Genomic DNA, 17,314 nt, shown 5'->3' with positions numbered 1-17,314 from the left:
AGGCATGGCACAAAGAGCCAGCATCTCTGCCTGGCTCCGGTTCCCAGACTTTTTTCAGGCTCAACTAGGAACTCAGTCTTCTCCTTTGCCTCAGGAAGGGGTGGGGGTGTCTCCTGAAGAGTTTCAGTAATAATAGGATCTCCCTGGCCCAGTTAATGGGCACTTGATAGGCCCATTAACTCACCTGACCACTCTGTTAGACTAACAGAGGGAACTCATCTGACCAGCAGAGCGGGTTTTTCACCTCCAGGTGCACGGTTCCAAATCAGAGGCTGGAAGGGGACTCATCAGAATCATCCATCTCAACCCCAAACCCATAACACTACCCCATTCCCTGACAAAGGTCTGTTCCAGACCTGCAAACAAACAGCAGAATAACATCTTTTCCTACAAAGAAATAACATACTGGTTAATAAGATATTGACATACACGTCATTAAAAGCATAGTCATAGTACAGTTGCTTTTCCACACAAGTACAAAAACAGTCTATTCTTTTACAGCAAGTTTTCAATTAACTGCTCTCTCTTTAGGCTTCCGCTTCTTTCTTGGAGCTCCCAGTCACAGTTCTGCATCCAAACCACTTACCCAGCCCTCATACTTGGCAGTGCCCAAGATGGTGAGTTCCTGACATATTTAAGTCAGACTACAGCTTCAGTCTTAGAGCTCCTTTGTCCTGCCTTGTGCTGCTATAGCACAGCAGCCCTCAACCACAAGCTTATTTTCCCTTGCTCCCCCAAACAGTTGCACACACACAATCTAACAGGCATAGTATAATAAATCTTAAACATTAAAACCTTACAGCAAAAACCTATTAGCATTTCCTTAAAAATCATTAAACAGTTCACATCCCCACAAGCATGCAAGAAGCACAAATCAAAATCCAACAAGCAATGCTAAAATCATCAGAAAGAATTCCTGAAGCAAATCAGTTCACAGTGCCATAAGCACAACCCCCACCGCCAAACCATGCAGTTGCCCTTTGTCTTGGGGCTTCATGGAGTTCCCAGTCCATGCTGCTCCCTGCAGGGTCTTGGGACACATCTCTAGGAACACATTTGTTTTCTCATCAGCACATGGCAGACTGTAGCTGTTTCCCCAAGCGGCAAAGTCACTTGGGGATTGTATCTCGCCCATCTCTCCAGATGCCAGGAGCTCCTGTTGGACTTGCACTCCCATCTCAGGCTTCTCCTCCTGCACTTTTTCTTCCCCAACCATTTCTCCAGGTGCTGTCAGCTCCTCTCACACACATGCCTCCAACTGTTCCTCCTGCACTTTCAGCTGGCACAACAGGGTGATGAAATCTATCAACAGCTGCTTTTCTCCAGCCTGTAGTTTATCTTTCTCCAAGCCTTTTCTTCCTCCTGTATTACTTCTTCAACAGCAGGCACATATGGAGTGGAGAAATCTGTGACGAGCATCTCTTCTCCAGCCTGTACTCCACTTTCTCCCAAAGCATCTTCCTCTTCATTTTCCAGCCTGTCCTCCTTCAATTCTTGGGGCTTTACTTCCAGGTTTCTGGTGTCTTCCTCCCTGGCAGGCTCCTGGACAATCAAGGCTTCTTCCTCCTCCTCCGCTACAGACTGCAACTCCTCACAATCAAATCCTCCAGCTGTCCATTCACTTTCTGGATCTGTTTAGCCACCCCAGTCTGGATGCTCTGCAGCTGGACTCCTGGATCACTCTCGATCTCTTGTAGCGGCTGATCAGGCAGGGCTCTCACCTCCTCACAGGGGTCTCCTTTTTCTCTCCAAAGATGCTTTCAAATATCTCCCCCATTCATTGTCAGTGCTCCTGGGCTGCTGATCCTCCTGGTGCTTTCATTGCCTTTGCGCCTGGTCCTCCTGGTGCTCTCGTTGCCTTTGCGCCTGGTCCTTCTGGTGATCTTTCTCAGTCCATTCTGCTTGCTGCTGGAACATCAATTTTATCTGTTCCAGGAGGGTTGCTGTTTCTCCCTCCATTTTAACCCAGGCACACCTTGCTCCCAATGCTTCTTCCAGAAAACTCAATCCCACTGCTAACACCAGCGTTGCGCGCCACCCTAATCTCTGAGCAGTGAGTGTTTTCCAGGGGTCCCCACGCTTACCCAGGGGTTTGATTTCCTTGGGAAAGTCAGCAGAGACTGTTGTGTCTTTATGAAATATGGTTTATTTATTTACACACATTCCAACCTGAGCTTCAGATGGAGGGGTTCAAGTCATCAGCAGTCTAATAGATGTTGTATTTTCTATCAGGCTTACAGGAGGCACCCCAAAGCCATGGTGCAGGGAGCCAGTCTCTGGGCCTGCCTCCATTTCCCAGGCTTTCTTCAGACTCCAGCTAGGAACTCAAGCCTGTCCTTGATCTCAGGAAGGAGGGGGTCTCCTGAAGAGTTTCAGTAACAATAGGATCTCCCTGGCCCAGTTAATGGGCACTTGATAGGCCCATTAAATCACCTGACCACTCTGTTAGACTAACAAAAGGAACTCATCTGAACAGCAGAGCGGGTTTCTCCGCCCCACCCCCACCCCCACCCCGGTGCATGGTTCCAAACAGAGGCTGGAAGCGGACTCATAGAAATCATCCATCTCAACCCCAAACCCATAACAATAGAAAAGTGGGATATAAATATTTAAACTAAATCGAATGAAGAAAGCTAATTTTCATTTCATAGATTATAATTTACAGCAAGACAAATTCATGATGTGTAATAATACAGATGGGTAACAATTTTCATTCCTTTCTTAGTTAAGCTATAATATAATTTTGCTTGAAAGGAGGGTGGAGGGTTTTAGGAAAGGTCACAACTTGATTAGCAGTGTTAGGGACAAAATGAATGGTAGTGTAAGCAAAAATGATCTGGGAACATCAGAGAGCCATAAAAGCAGAGGAAAGTAGACTGGAACAATGAAAGATGCTTTGGAAAGTAATTCCACAAAGGTGGTATTTTCACATGTAATCTCCACCTAAATTTGGAGAGTATTTTAATGATCAACACTTCTTATTGCGTGCAGAGTAACCTCATATTTCTATTTGTCTTTCATTCCCCATTTAATTTTCTAAGATTGAATTTCCTGCTATCCATATGATACAGTATTTTGCTAAATATATTCACTTATACTGCTTGGAGCTTCTTGTGGAAATGCCTGTGTTTTATTATGATTAAACATGTGTGTGGGTCTTCAGAATTGTGTGAAGAGCTACAGCCAGAGCTTGGAAAAGTTACTTTTTTAAAAAACTACAACTCCCATCAGCCCCAGCCAGCATGACCACTGGATTGGGCTGATGGGAGTTGTAGTTCAAAAAAGTAACTTTTCCAAGCTCTGGCTACAGCTGTACTTCTAGCAGCTTCTATAAAGAAACAAAAATAGAAGGGCAGTTTTTGTCTTGAAGCTGAGACAGAACTCATTAGCAGATACACTCATGATTATTCATTTTTGTTCAGCTCTAGCCACCATTTTGCCCTTTTAAAATGCTGTGTGCCACAACTTTTATTTATTCTTTTAGAAAGACCTTTTTCTTGCAATAGTAGAAAAGGGAAAACAACTTCTGGATACATTTTGCATATCTACATTGTCTTTGGTCAGGAACAATAAAAAGAGTTTGTTTTTTTCTTTAAAAATCTCTGGTGAAACATGTTAATGTAATGTCTTTTTTTTTGCACATAGCACTATTCTGGCTTTTAGTCAGAATTTGCATCAATTAATAAAACTGTATTGTTTTTAACCTGCAGTCAAACCGTCATGATAGCATGTGTAAGCCCTTCAGATAGAGATTTCATGGAAACTTTGAACACTTTAAAGTATGCAAATCGGGCACGAAATATCAAGAACAAGGTGATGGTTAATCAGGACAGGGCCAGCCAGCAAATTAGTTCTCTGCGAAGTGAGATTACTCGACTTCAGATGGAACTCATGGAGTACAAATCGGTAACATTTGTTATGTTTTCATCAGTAGTATATGGCCACTTGAATTTGTTTGTAATTATTCACAGAATATCAATCATTTCACTAAGTTTGTTCTTGTTGGAACAGTTCTTTCATGGTACAGAGAGGCATGCATTTTTCATATAATGGATTTTTTTAAACCAGCATGCTTCAGAATGGGCCAGTGGCTGCTGTGCTGTCACCATAAGTACTAGCTTATTGTTAAAATGGCCATAGCAATCTACTTTACACATGTGCCTCTGAGAAAACTCCAGAACTGTATGTTCAAGTCCCCAAATCTAAATTTAGCTCATAACTTAACCTAATTCAAAGGTGGCTGAGGTTCAGTGGCACCCACAGCAGAAAAACCTAAGTTTTATAAAAGACCAAATATCTCCAGAAAGTTTGGAACTGAATGCAAAACATACATTCGGCAATTTAAGATTACTTGATCATTGACAGAACTCTTGGAGGCCTCTGGTGCAATGTATAATGAATGGATTTGAAGGATAGCACTTTGGAATGATAGAAAATGATTTAATAGAAACTTAATTGTAATTGTTTTTGCTATTCAAGCAGTAAGTATCTATATATAATGAATGATTTTGAAAGGGGGATAGCACTTTGGAATGATAAAAATGATTTAATAGAAACTTATGATTGTAATTGTTTTTGCATCTATTACAACATATCCCACTGTTTCAAAGCGGTATCCCTTCAAAATTCATGCAGAGGAAGAAATTCTTCCTCAGTTTTGTAAATGGATCTGGAAAGAATCGTGTTTTGTTTCCAAATGTTTGATTGACCTTATTTAAAAGGAAAGTCTTTTTAAAAGATCCTCATGCAAAAGCCCAATCAGTTCCAGGGTTCTCTAACTGAATTTCTTTATTTTGCATTGGATGTCACTTCAGAGGGTTCTTGAACATTTCTTCTTTTTAAATTTTTAAATGTTATTCTTTAAAATATTGTCATACACGGTACTGAAGTGACCATTATTTACAAAAATAAGTTCCTTTCATAACATAATTTGTGTTTCAGTAATTGAGAAAGCACATCCATATCTTATGGATCCTACTGGGAGGAAGGGCGGGATATAAATTTAATAAATAATATAAGTATATAAATTTAATTATTAATAATATCTCATTAAAGAGCTTGTGGATTTTTCCACCTTCATGCCCATACTATTGTTGCTGATATTCTGATTAAAGATCTCAAATTTACAGGGGTATTCTCATCAATCCAGTTAAATAAGATCAACAAAGGCAAAAGAGTCATTATTGTTGTTATTATACAAATAAGTTGCCTCCAAAAATCATAAATTATCTGGCACTCCCACCATATGTGTGCGTTTGTACATTTATGGCTGACCATTTCCAATAGGTTTCTAAGTGGATTTTATTTAACCACTGTAGTAACAGTTTAGTCTGAACCATTCTTATTGATAAACTTAGCGAGGCCCTTTCTCAGAGCTCTAACTCTTGACCCATTTCTGCTCAGAAATGCTAAAATCCTTCTTTCTTTCCCACCCTGCTCTGTCCATCAGGTCCCTTTTTACCTAGATCTATTAACAGTTTGTGATTTGTCATTGTATTTTCTGTTAGGGTAAAAGGATAATTGATGAGGAAGGTGTGGAAAGTATTAATGACATGTTTCATGAAAATGCCATGCTGCAAACAGAAAATAACAACCTGCGAGTCAGGGTAAAGGCCATGCAAGAGACTATTGACGCACTGAGAGCCCGAATCACACAGCTTGTGAGTGATCAGGCCAACCAGGTCCTTGCCAGAGCAGGTAATGTGTATTGTTATAACTTAAAATAGTTGTATGTGCTCCACAAAATTGTGTTGTACAAAAGCAGGTCTTGGGAATGGTTCACTGCTTGCTTTCACAAGTGGAGAGAGGTCATCAAGTCAGAATTGCATAGGAGCAGAAGTGAGCAGACTTCAAGCATCTACTTTATTTTTTTACTAGAATCACAAGGTAACCGGCAGAACTAGATGTGAAAGGCATACAGTTAGAATTAAAGAGGCCTCTCTAAGCATATTCTGAGCCTTAGGATTTATTTTCATTAGCCGAACTGAACTGAGCTCACAGTCCCTTCTCACAAAAGTCCAATCGTGGTTAGCTTTCTTCATTTCTGCAGCCTAATTTAGGTGGAAAAACTTATTTTGTTGTTGCCATTGTTAATCAGTAAGGAATTGGAAACCCTTGCCAATCTACTGCAAATCACCCAGAGATCTCCAGTAGATCCCCATCTACCTTCTGCCCACACCATGTATAGAGCAGACAAATTATTGGGTAAACTAGAGCAGCTTATTCTATGCATTCTGCAAACTATTCCTTTCTTGTTCATGTTTAATAAAACCAGTGCTTCTCTTGATAAAAAATGAGGTGCCAGTACTCATTTCTGCATAAAAGTACTGTGGGTGACAGCATAAAAGATGCCAGTACTCTGTACTGGTGAGTACTGTCACCAAAAAAAGCCCTGAATAATCTAGTAGACCTCTTATTATTCATCTGCTTATATCCATACTTGCTTTGGGGAACTTGCAGGGCTGTCCATGGATACTTAATTTCCCCTTTTGCAATATTAAATTATGCATATCAATCACTGGAAGACCTGCATATTGCTCTTTATCCAGCCATCCTGCTGGTCTTTGTGATAGGTGACCTTACCTTTTTTACCACAGCAACATCAGTTTACCCTGCTGAGATTCCTGATTTACGGAGTAATCCAACTGCTGGGCAGCCAGTGGGGGGGGGGGGGAAGCTCTGCAGGATCTTCCTGCCACTCAGGAGCAGAGCTTGGAAAAGTTACTTTTTTGAACTACAGCTCCCATCAGCCCCAGCCAGTATGGCCACTGGATTGGGTTGATGGGAGTTGTAGTTCAAAAAAAGTAACTTTTCCAAGCTGTGCTCAGGAGCTGCTGGCCCACCTGAATGCTGGCTCTGTTGGGAGCCACACACACGAGCTGGCCAGAAAGCTCTGGCTCCGGCCAGCAGGCCTCCTGGGGAGTAAGAGCTCCCCATAGGCCTGAATGGGAAATTAATGTTTACTCAGCTAGCAGAGTTGGGGGATCAGGACCCAGGGAAGTGGTCTAAACTCGAGAAGGATCTCATGTAAGTTGCTCCGCAGCTCCTCACCCCCATGCCTCCAAAATGCTCCATTTTCAGGCCTTCTGCCAGGCTTTGGTCCACTAGGCTGGCCATCCCCAACAGACCCCCAGCAGTGCCAGGAGGCTCCTAGTGGAGCCACATCACCACCACAGCGGAGGGCTGCTGTTGATGGAGCCCGACACAGCCAGGAGCCTCCCAGCACCACCATCAGATATCCACGGCATCAAACTCATCTCAGCCCGGCGGAAGGGTGAATTGGATTGCGCCCTTAGTCTTTCTTGCACCTTTAAGTCAGCTATGGATTATGTTGTAATAACTTGCATACAGACGTGTGCACATGTATACACAAATGCAAACTCCCCACTTTCTATCTCTTTTCACCAAAAAGTCTCAAGTATTTAAATCTGTTTTAATAATGGTACCATCTATTCAAACTTCAGTTTCTTAAACATTTGGATGTCCCTATGCAATCCCAATAACATTTTGTGCCTATCTGCCACTCAGCTTATTGTAAATATACTCTTTTTTTTTTTAAAGGAGAGGGTAATGAAGAAATCAGTAACATGATTCATAACTACATCAAGGAAATTGAAGATCTCAGGTATTATTTGTTTGACATCTGTCATAATTTTGGCTCACTTGTGTGTTTTCCAAATGTAGAATCTTCTATGTGTAGCTTTACTAGACTGCTTTCACACTGCACTTTATTCTGTTATTCTGATGATTTCTTACCTGGTAATTTGCGCATTATATTTGATCTTTCACGTGACATACAAGCTAGCTTTGAGATTCTAGTGGAATGTGGTCCAAGTTTAGCGCAAATGTCAATGACAAATGATACCAGAAATAATGGGTTTCACAAGGCTGAGAACCTGGAAAATTGTGGGAGCTTTTCACTAGCTGCACCTGCTCACGTGGGAGGCATCCCAGCATGCAGTGCATTCCCGCCCTTTAGTTGCGCTGGGTTTTTTTGCCTAATGAAAATTGTACCCGTATTCTGGCATTGGTGCAAATAGCAGCAGCATTTCCCACACACACCCCTGTGTCAATACAACTAAAATAATTTAAAAAGTCAGATCCTAAAGGGAGAGGGCTTGCATGGCAACGGGATGAGAACGTAGACCTCCTACACAGTGGGGAACAGTGCACATGTGTATAATGGGTGAGGGATGAAAACAAGCTGTGTGAAAGACAGTTGCGCAAAATGCTGGTATATCGGCTGAAAAAGTTGCTGTTCCTTAACACAAAAGGTACTGCAGTGTGAAAGGGATTTTAGAAATTGGGACAGAAGCACTACCTTTTTAATCTGTTAAAACTAATGCAATCAGCCCCATGTGTGAAAGCAGCCCTAGTCTTTGTGGCTGAAATATATTGTTCATATATGTAATGTGGGAGAAGCCTTTTTAGTGGTTCAGCAGATCATATATACACATGTGTTCATGCTCTGTGGCTCTGAAAAGCATTGCCCTTCACCTCAAGGTTGTTTCTAAAATTCTTGAATGACATTCATCCACTGATTAAATAGTTGACTTTCAAGAAGGTATAATTAGAATTTAGCATGGACAGTTTGTGTATTTCAGTTGCATTAAGTTCATTTGCATAGCTCTGTGGGTACAACTGAATCTTCAATTAATCTGTTCTTTGCATAGGAATGGGATAACTGAAGGTAATCACTTTTTTAAAATGAATCATTAATAGATACAAAAACACATTTTAAAAAAACAAAACCTAAAGGTCATCACATTGAATTTTACTGTTGCCTTCTTTTTGCTTCTAGTGAATGCAGAGCTTGGAAGATTACTTTAAAAAAGTAATAAATTACAGTTACAGTTACATGGCCCCCCAGAAGTAGTAATTACCGTTACAATTACAATTGCTCTGAAAGTAACTGATTACTTACTTTTTCTCAAAAGTAATCACTACAGTTACATTTCAGTTACTTTTTTTAAAAAAGCCTACGAGGTGCTGGCCTTGGCACATCTAAGTAGCCTAAAACAACATTAAAAATAAGCAAACACATACAGAGGTAGTAGAATAATTATTTTTATTCATAAGATAGCAATGGTGGTCTCTCCACTGGTAAGAGTGGTGGGGAGGGAGACTGAGGCCACTACTCAGATCTTTGCACGTCAAACCAAGTGCAAACCCCCCACTCAGCCAGCCAGCATAATCTCTCTCACTTAACCACCTCCCAGACCCTGCCCTTCCACCAACTAAGGGACACTCACTCAAGCAAATATTTTCCCCAGAGATGCAAACAACCACAGTAGCCGGAGAGGATGGTGGAGGCCACTTTGTGTGCCAAGTGAAAGCACAGTATTCTCTCTCCTCTCTCTCTCTCTCTCTCTCTCTCTCTCTCTCTCTCTCTCTCTCTCTCTCTCTCTCTCCCTCTCTCTCCCTCTCTCTCCCTCTCTCTCTCTCTCTCTCTCTCTCACACACACACACACACACAGAGAGAGAGAGAGAGAGAGGAGAGAGAGAGAGAGAGAGAGAGAGTCATCTTTTACCTCCACAGTTCTTTATCTCCATTCTGCTGCTGCCTCCTTTATCCATGTTCGTGACCTCCGGATCCTTTTTCCCTCCACTCCATTCTTCACCACCACTATCCATTTCTTAAAATAATTGTTTTCTCCATTCCACCCCGTCTCACTCTCCGCCTCCTCCCTTGTCGCCTCCTACCCATCCACAGAGCATGAGGAAAGAGCGACACTGCACAGAAGCCCAGTTTGAGGCACATGATTTTCATCCACAAATCAGAGGAGCAGAAAACTTCCCCTGCTCCCCCCCAAGTAATGCCCAAAAGTAATGCTGGAAACGTTACAATTACTCCACAAAAGTAGTAAAATTACTCCTAGTTCTATTACAATCAAAATGTAAAGGAATTACCCACTTGTTACTCAAAAAAATGATGAATTACAAGTAATTCGTTACTTGTAACTAGTTACTTCCAAGCTCTGAGTGAATGTGTGGTCTGGTTTGGATTTAAGATTAAATTATAATTTAGTGTTCTGTGACTTCCTCAAGGGAGGGAACTCCTACCTCTTCTCTCCTCCTGTATATATGGCCATAAGGAAAAGATATGGAAGCTTTTGGTTTCATTTTTAACAGACAGCTGTTAACATTGTTTTCAAACCTGGATGAACTGTGGTTAATCTTAATGACGGTTTACAGAAACAAGCCAACTTCAAATCATGATGTATGAAGTTGGCTTGATTCAATAAGCCATAGTTAAGACTAACCACTACAGGTGAGCATTACATCTGAAATAGATCACTGACTCTGTGTGTGTGCACGTGCCTGCCTTTTTATTTACTCTATGCATCTAATGAAAGTTACTGTCCAAATAAGTTAGTTAGTCATTAAGCTGCTCCAGGACTGTGTTGCTATACTACAGGAAGAACTGAAAAGGTGCCTAAGTATTACTTGTGGCAACATCTGATGTTAACATGATGTTGCTTGTGTATGGCACCCCAGGACCCTGTTTTAGTGAATTTTCTTAAATACGTTGATATTAAGAAGTTGGCTAGAACCTTGAATATTCTCTAATAACAGCATTTATTTATTAGCTTTATATCCCACTCTTTCTCCCAGTAGGAGCTTTTATGAAAAGTACATATTGATATGTTCTGTTTCTACTTTCATTTCTGTCTGTGTCTAGAGCAAAACTACTGGAAAGTGAAGCAGTGAATGAAAATCTTCGGCGCAACTTGTCAAGAGCCTCAACAAGGTCAACATACTTCGGTGGTCCCTCAGCATTTTCTGCTTCAGTGCTTCCCGCTGATAAAGAGACTATTGAGATTCTTGATTTAGCTAAAAAAGACTTGGAAAAACTGAAGAAAAAAGAAAAGAAGAAGAAAAAGAGGTATAATTTAAAACTACATTTTCAAGAATGGTGTCTGTTTTATCCAGGGATATGAAAGTTGTGAGATGAAAAAAAAATCTTCTTTTGGATACTTGACTGTGCAAAAACTACCACATAAATCGGGTGAGCAGTTTAGCTAAATCTTCAATCTGCAGCACTGGGCTGGTTTGCGTATAATACTAAATTATGGTTACCTCTACATACACAAGCTAAAATGAGTTTGAGCAAAGCTTCAGGCTTGTGTTCTTCCTGCTCCCCTCTCCTCCCTTGCAGCTGAGAGGAGGGCTTTTTTAGGGTTTAGTTTCATTTCAAAGAATTCTGGTTTGTTATGTACAAACCCAAGATCATGGTTTAAAGCAAACTATAGTTAATGTCTAAAATCAGTATCAGACCATGATTTATGAAGTTGGCTTATTAACTAAACCAGAGTTTTGTGTAAAGCACGGTCTTTTGTTCATTCATAATGGTAAGCCAGTATTCTTTGAAGTGAAACTAAATTCAAGAAAGTCCTTCTGCCAGCTGAGGGGGAATGTGTGCAAACCTGAAGCTTTGCTCAGGCTCATTCTGGCATGTGCTCATAGTGCTAAACCATGGTTTAGTGTTACATGTGAACCAAGTCAATGAATTATGTACATATTCTTATTTGGAAAAAAATATTGAGCTGTGAATCTTCTAAAGCTGCTTTTGAAAATAAAGTACTACTACATGAAAATAGAGTGCTACATGGGCATGTTACCAACTTCAAATTTCAGTTCAAAGATATAACTTCTTCCAGAGTAATGTGTAATTCCTTAATCTGAAAGACACATTTAGCAGCCATTGAGATTTCCTTTGGTAATTGTTAGTGGCTTCTTTTGCTTTTTTCATATTCAGCTTGCTTCATATTATGTCTGCCTTCCTGTATTGCTGTGTTTTCCACACTCCTTTTATTTTTTCCTTAATTTCTAATCCACTGAAATCTGTACCAACCTCAACACAAAATAGTTTAGGTTATTTTATTAAGTGAAGTAAAATGGAAATGGACTGCCTTCAAGTCGATCCCGACTTATGGCTACCCTATGAATAGGGTTTTCATGGTAAGCGGTATTCAGAGGGGGTTTACCATTGCCTCTCTCTGGGGCTGGTCCTTCCCAGCTGGCTAGAGCTTGCTCAGCTTGCCCCAGCTGCACAAGCCAGCCCCTTCCTGGTCTGCAGCTGCCAGCTGGGGGGCTTAAGCAGAGTAAGGAACCATTATTTTAAGCTGTTCTACATGTAGACAATGGCTGTTTCCTATTTAATGCTACTTCCAATTGTGTTTGATGTTTGTACAACAAGCTCACTGTAAAACAAATGTTTGTTAAGGAACACACATTTATCTTCTGTTTGATGATAGGTGTGTATTGATGGCGGTCTGGTTTTTCATTTCTCAAATATTTTCATGTTCAGGCTTTCTATTGGTGTGTGTATGTGCACATGCCTGCATATGTGCCTGCATTAATGTAAAATATAAAAGCCACGTGCCTTGGAAGCAAGACCTTCTTGACAGTTAGAAGAAATGCCCAAATTGAGCCAAGGTTTGGGTTTAATTCTCACCTTAAGCTCTGTTAGTATAATAACTTAAGCACTGTCTGGCTTCCCTTTTGAATAGTTTCACTGGCTTTCTCAATGCATCTCAATTTGTGTGGCCCTCCAGTCAATTAGGCCTCTATCAAATGCAGTGTGTCAGGGGGGATGAGTGGGTTTTTCATTAATGATCTTCCCATGAGACCTATAGTTGTTGCAGTTTCAGGCTCCACATTCTGGTGGGATATGAATATGGCTTTATTTGAACTTATTCATAAAATGATTTGGTTTATGTGTAATTGGAGGCCACAAGCATGAGTTTAGGGATTCCTCCCCAAACCCATGAGTATCCTTCTTGAGGTAGCTGTGTGTGCATGTATGTTTGCGTATATGTAAAACCTTATTATAAATGTTAGTAGTATGGTAACAAGAACACTGCAGGAAAGGGAAGTGGGTGAAAGCCAGTTATTCACTTTTGTTTAAGTAACAGCTAACCGCTTATTTCTACCTGGGTCTGGAGATAGGGCTACAGATTAATAGGAAGAGTAGGCAGAAGTGCTTACTTCATAAAGACAAAACAAAACTCTGAAATATTTTCCTCATGAATCTGATGATTAGTACTATATATTCAGAAGATATTCTAAGTTTGGTCATTAGTGTGACTTTGTTGGAGGGGGAGTTATTTTCATTTGTAGCCAGGAAATGATTGCTTCCAGTGCTGCATATGCAGAATTCCACTTGCACAACAGGACTTCACCTTCTTCCCCTCTCCTTGTGCACACTCAAAGTCTGTGTGTGCAGGGGGCTGCCAAGAAGAGGAGTAGAGGGGAAAGCTCTGCTGCACTAGCATAAGTTTGCTGCACCAGTGGAACTGGGATCTGAACTCCCAGCTCTTGTGTATGCAGATGACATCAGGTGGGAGTTGAGCTCCCCCTGGTGGTTGAAGAAATAATTGCTCAAATTTGTGAAGCACTTCTGGCTTTCTGTAGCCAATTCAATCCAATTTGATTCTGCCTTCGCCCTCAACAGTTGTAGATAGTAAGCTCTCTGCCTCGCTCTTGGCTTAGGCCTGTTTAAAACTCTTTTTCTTCTTTACTCTGGTGTTTTTCTTGTGGTGCTGAGTCTCCATAGTTTACGTCTTTGCTTCTTTTCAGCTCTGTCATTCCTGTTTAAAAAACAAAAACCTCCATTCGTTTCTGTTTCTGTGAAGTCCATCATGTTCCTGCTGCTCTTCTTGACTGTCTCCTCAGTCCTTCGGGCCCAGCAGCCTTGTTCCTTCTCTTCCTGCCACTTTCCTCTCAGTCCTTGTTAGCACTTAGTGGTGCCCACCATTTTGGGTGGTATTCTGGCTGCACATCTTGTGCCAGCCAGTTTTGAAGCCTGTTCTCCTCCTCTGATGCCTCAACAGCAATTTAATCACTTCTGGCCACCAGCTCCACAGGATGGGCAAAAGCAGGCAGAAGTCAAGGGGACATAGGGCTTCTACTCCCAGTTTACTGGGCCCCCTTCTGGACACAAACCATAGCTACATCCTCTGTGTCTGCGCTGCCATCTCTCATGTCTGAAGATCCAATTCCCTCCACATCACACCTTGATCAGGCTTCAGTGCATTCTCTCTCTGGAGTTCTGGTTCAGTCAGGCACTGTTGGTGCACCTCGTTTGGCTCCATTTAATACATCTGGTTTGAGAGAGAGAGAACCCAGTAGCAGCAGCAGCATGCTTTTCTCCTTGTCTTCATCCTCCAGTGCCATCTCAGGAGGAAATGCAGGGGCAGTGGTCCAGGCAGGGACCTGGTTAGGGAGGACCACCAGTGTTTGCCATGCAGGAGTCTGAGAGCATAAGAAGACCTTTCTGATGAAGAGGATTTGGGTGGCAGGAGGGCTTTGGGTTGTATCTTCTCAGCTGACTCCTTCCTGAACACTTCCTACATTTCTACATCTCTGCTTCAATACCTGTTTCTATGGTTCCATGTCTGTGGCTCCTCCACCAGAAGCTCCTAAGCTACAGGTCACACCTCTTATGCTGCAGGGAAGTGCTGCTAGCAGGCTTAGCTAGGGATTTCCCATTCTGCTATGGCTTCTGGTGGCCAGCTGCCAATACACAAGCCCAGCCTACCAACCCCTTCAGGGCCTCTCTATCCTCTGGAGTTTTGCACAACTCTCCAGACCCCCACGGGGTAGCTAGGGGGGAGGGCTCCCAGGGCATGGTCAGTTTGCTCTGACAAACACCATCAGACTGCCATGGAAGATTCCAAGGGTGACCTCATTGTTCTGGATCAGGAGCAATGGAGTGGAGAATCGGATGTGGAGGAAGTGGCCTCCAGTCACCTTTTTCTGGTTGTCCGCTATGTGCCTCTTCTGTGTAAGACTGTGGCAGCTTTGGATCTAGCTCCTCCTGAGGATGCCCTGAGTACATTTTTGTCCAGGGTGGCTGTGGTTTGTACTTACTTCACTCCTAAGTCTAGTATGGTGAGACTCCTTTCTCTACTGCCCTAAGGTCATCAAGGCAGAATGTGACTCCCCCTTACAATATAAAAGGTCAGTTGCCATTGCCAAGAAATACTACGTGCTGGAGAAGCCCACCATGAATCTTTTGAAGTTGCCTATTGATGCTGCTATTGTTGGGATGCTGAGTAAATCCCTTAATCCTAAAGACTCTGATGCTTAGCTAAAGGACCCGCTTGAAAGGAAGCTTGAGACATGTGCACTGTCAATGCGGGCAGCATGCTGAATGTTGGTGTTTGCTAGGGAGTCTCTGCTCTGGCTGGAGGATCTTCTGGATGCTTCCCAGGAGGATCCTGCCAGGCATCATAGAATCATAGAGTTGGAAGGGGCCTATAAGGCCATCAAGTGCAATCCCCAGCTCAGTGCAAGAATCCAAATTAAAGCATACCCAAAAGGTGGCTGTCCAGTTGCCTCTTGAATGTCTCCAGCGTCAAAGAGCCCATCACCTCCCTAGGTAATTGGTTCCGTTGTTGTACTGCTCTAACCAGGCCCTCCCTTAGCATGTGTGAGGCCCGGGGCAAAAGCAAAGTTGGGGGCTCCCCACATTTGCTCCGGGTCACTGTCTTGGCCGAGTCACCGCTGTAGGTGTGCAGGCACCAGTCCCGGAACTGCCGGTCCAGCTCGCTGTCCCCAGGGCAGCTACCGCTCGCTGACTGCAGCAGGAGCGGCAGTGGCGGCTTTGGCATGGCGGGTGGGCGGGCAGACAAGCGAGCCCCCGTCCCGGGCAGAAAGAGAGCGAGTGAGTGCTGCGCTCTGCCTGGTGAAGGCGAGCAGATAGGGAGGGAGGAGCCAGCTAGTGAGCAGATCACCAAGCGTGGGGCCCCCCCAAAGCATGGGGCCCGGGGCAACTGCCCCGCTTCCCGATGCCTAGGGGCAGCTCTGGCTCTAACAGTTAGGAAGTTTTTCCTGAAGTTCAGTTGAAATCTGGCTTCCTGTAACTTGAGCCCATTATTCCATGTTCTGTACTCTGGATGACCAAGAAGAGCTCCTGGCCCTCTGTGTTGGGATAAGCAAGCTTGCATGCTTTTAATAGGGAGATGTCCTTTTTAGCCAGAATTTGGAGAAACCTCTATGCTTGTTTACTGTGATGTAACTTCCTATTAATAGGTGTTATTTTCCCTTCTTCTCTTCCTCTTCTTTGTTAAGAGAGATTGTTCTCTTATTAGCATAATTCTCCATTAAACCACAGGAGAGAGAAGCCTCTGCAGGCTTCTCTGCCAGATGATCCAATCATGGACTAAATCTACTACCTACTTCTGTCTTTTCTCTGCAAGTTTGAGCCTATGTTTCCTGAATATATGAAAGGTTGTGAGTAAACATTCTTAATACTTTTTACCAAAGAAGACTGTCTCTGTTGTTTTTATTCAGCTAGGCTGATTAATTCTCATTCCGCTTTGCAAAATATATACTCTGCTAAGAAATAGAACTGCTAACTGTTTCTATTTCATTTTAAACCAAATAAAGTGCTATCATTTCTCCCCTCAGTCTCCTCTGCTCAAGACTAAACATGCCCAGTTCTTTCAGTCTCTCCTCATAGGGCTTTATTTCTAGTCCCCTAATCATCCTCATTGCCCTCCTCTGAACCCATTCCAGTTTGTCTGCATACTTCTTGAAGTGCGGAGACCAGAACTGGACACAGTACTCAAGATGAGGCCTAACCAGTGCCGAATAGAAGGAAACTACTACTTCACACGATTTGGAAACTATACTTCTGATAATGGGGCCTAAAATACTTTTTGCCATTTTTGAAGCCACATCACACTGTTGGCTCATAATCAGCTTGTGATCAACAATTTCAAGATCTTTCTTGCATGTAGTATTGCTGAGCCAAGTATCCTCCATCTTATAACTCTGCATTTGGTTTCTTTTTCCCTAAGCTGTGTTGTCTTGTTCTGCCAGTAGAGTTCAGATTGATCCTTCCTTCGACAACCAGAGCTGTGCTGTCTACAGCAAGCAGAGGAAAAAGGAAAGACAGGTGGACAGGACAAACCACAGAAGCAGTGTGTTGAAGAGTGGGAGGGAGGTTTGCTATGCAACACAAAATCAATTTCCCTTCCTGCTGGACTTGTATTTCTGCATTATTTTTGCCCCTATTTTTTCTAAGATTGTCTGTGATTGTCTCATAATCATTGAAAAAATTTATATAGAAAAATTGAATGATTTGTTCAAACCTGACCAGTCTGAAAAAAAATGTCATATGAAACTTTATTGTGAACATATTTAGCCAGAAATTAAGAGTCTTACATTATAGGTTGAAATGATATTATAAATGTGTAAGGTTTAATGGATTTTGTGAGATTCTTCCAAAATGCCCACATCTCTTTCTCAGCTGAATTATATTACTATAATATTCTGCATTGTTGTCCTTGGCTACTACATAGTC

At 42.3% G+C, this 17,314-nt stretch overlaps 1 protein-coding gene across 7 annotated transcripts in view; it reads left to right on the top strand.

Moving 5' to 3' along the window:
* Positions 1-17,314, top strand: part of KIF21A (kinesin family member 21A) — a 139,545-nt gene that overhangs the window by 49,083 nt on the left and 73,148 nt on the right. For all 7 annotated transcript variants that reach the window (XM_061640322.1, XM_061640323.1, XM_061640320.1 and 4 more), the window contains exons 8-11: positions 3,711-3,906; positions 5,508-5,697; positions 7,561-7,624; positions 10,682-10,885. In XM_061640322.1, the coding sequence (XP_061496306.1) occupies positions 3,711-3,906; positions 5,508-5,697; positions 7,561-7,624; positions 10,682-10,885 (654 nt within the window). The remainder of the gene's footprint in view (positions 1-3,710; positions 3,907-5,507; positions 5,698-7,560; positions 7,625-10,681; positions 10,886-17,314) is intronic.

The sequence above is a fragment of the Rhineura floridana genome, chromosome 8, assembly GCF_030035675.1.
Source record: "Rhineura floridana isolate rRhiFlo1 chromosome 8, rRhiFlo1.hap2, whole genome shotgun sequence".
Taxonomy (NCBI): Eukaryota; Metazoa; Chordata; class Lepidosauria; order Squamata; family Rhineuridae; genus Rhineura; species Rhineura floridana.
The sequence above is the reverse complement of the archived record's forward strand: the minus strand, read 5'-3'. Positions and strand labels throughout refer to the sequence as shown.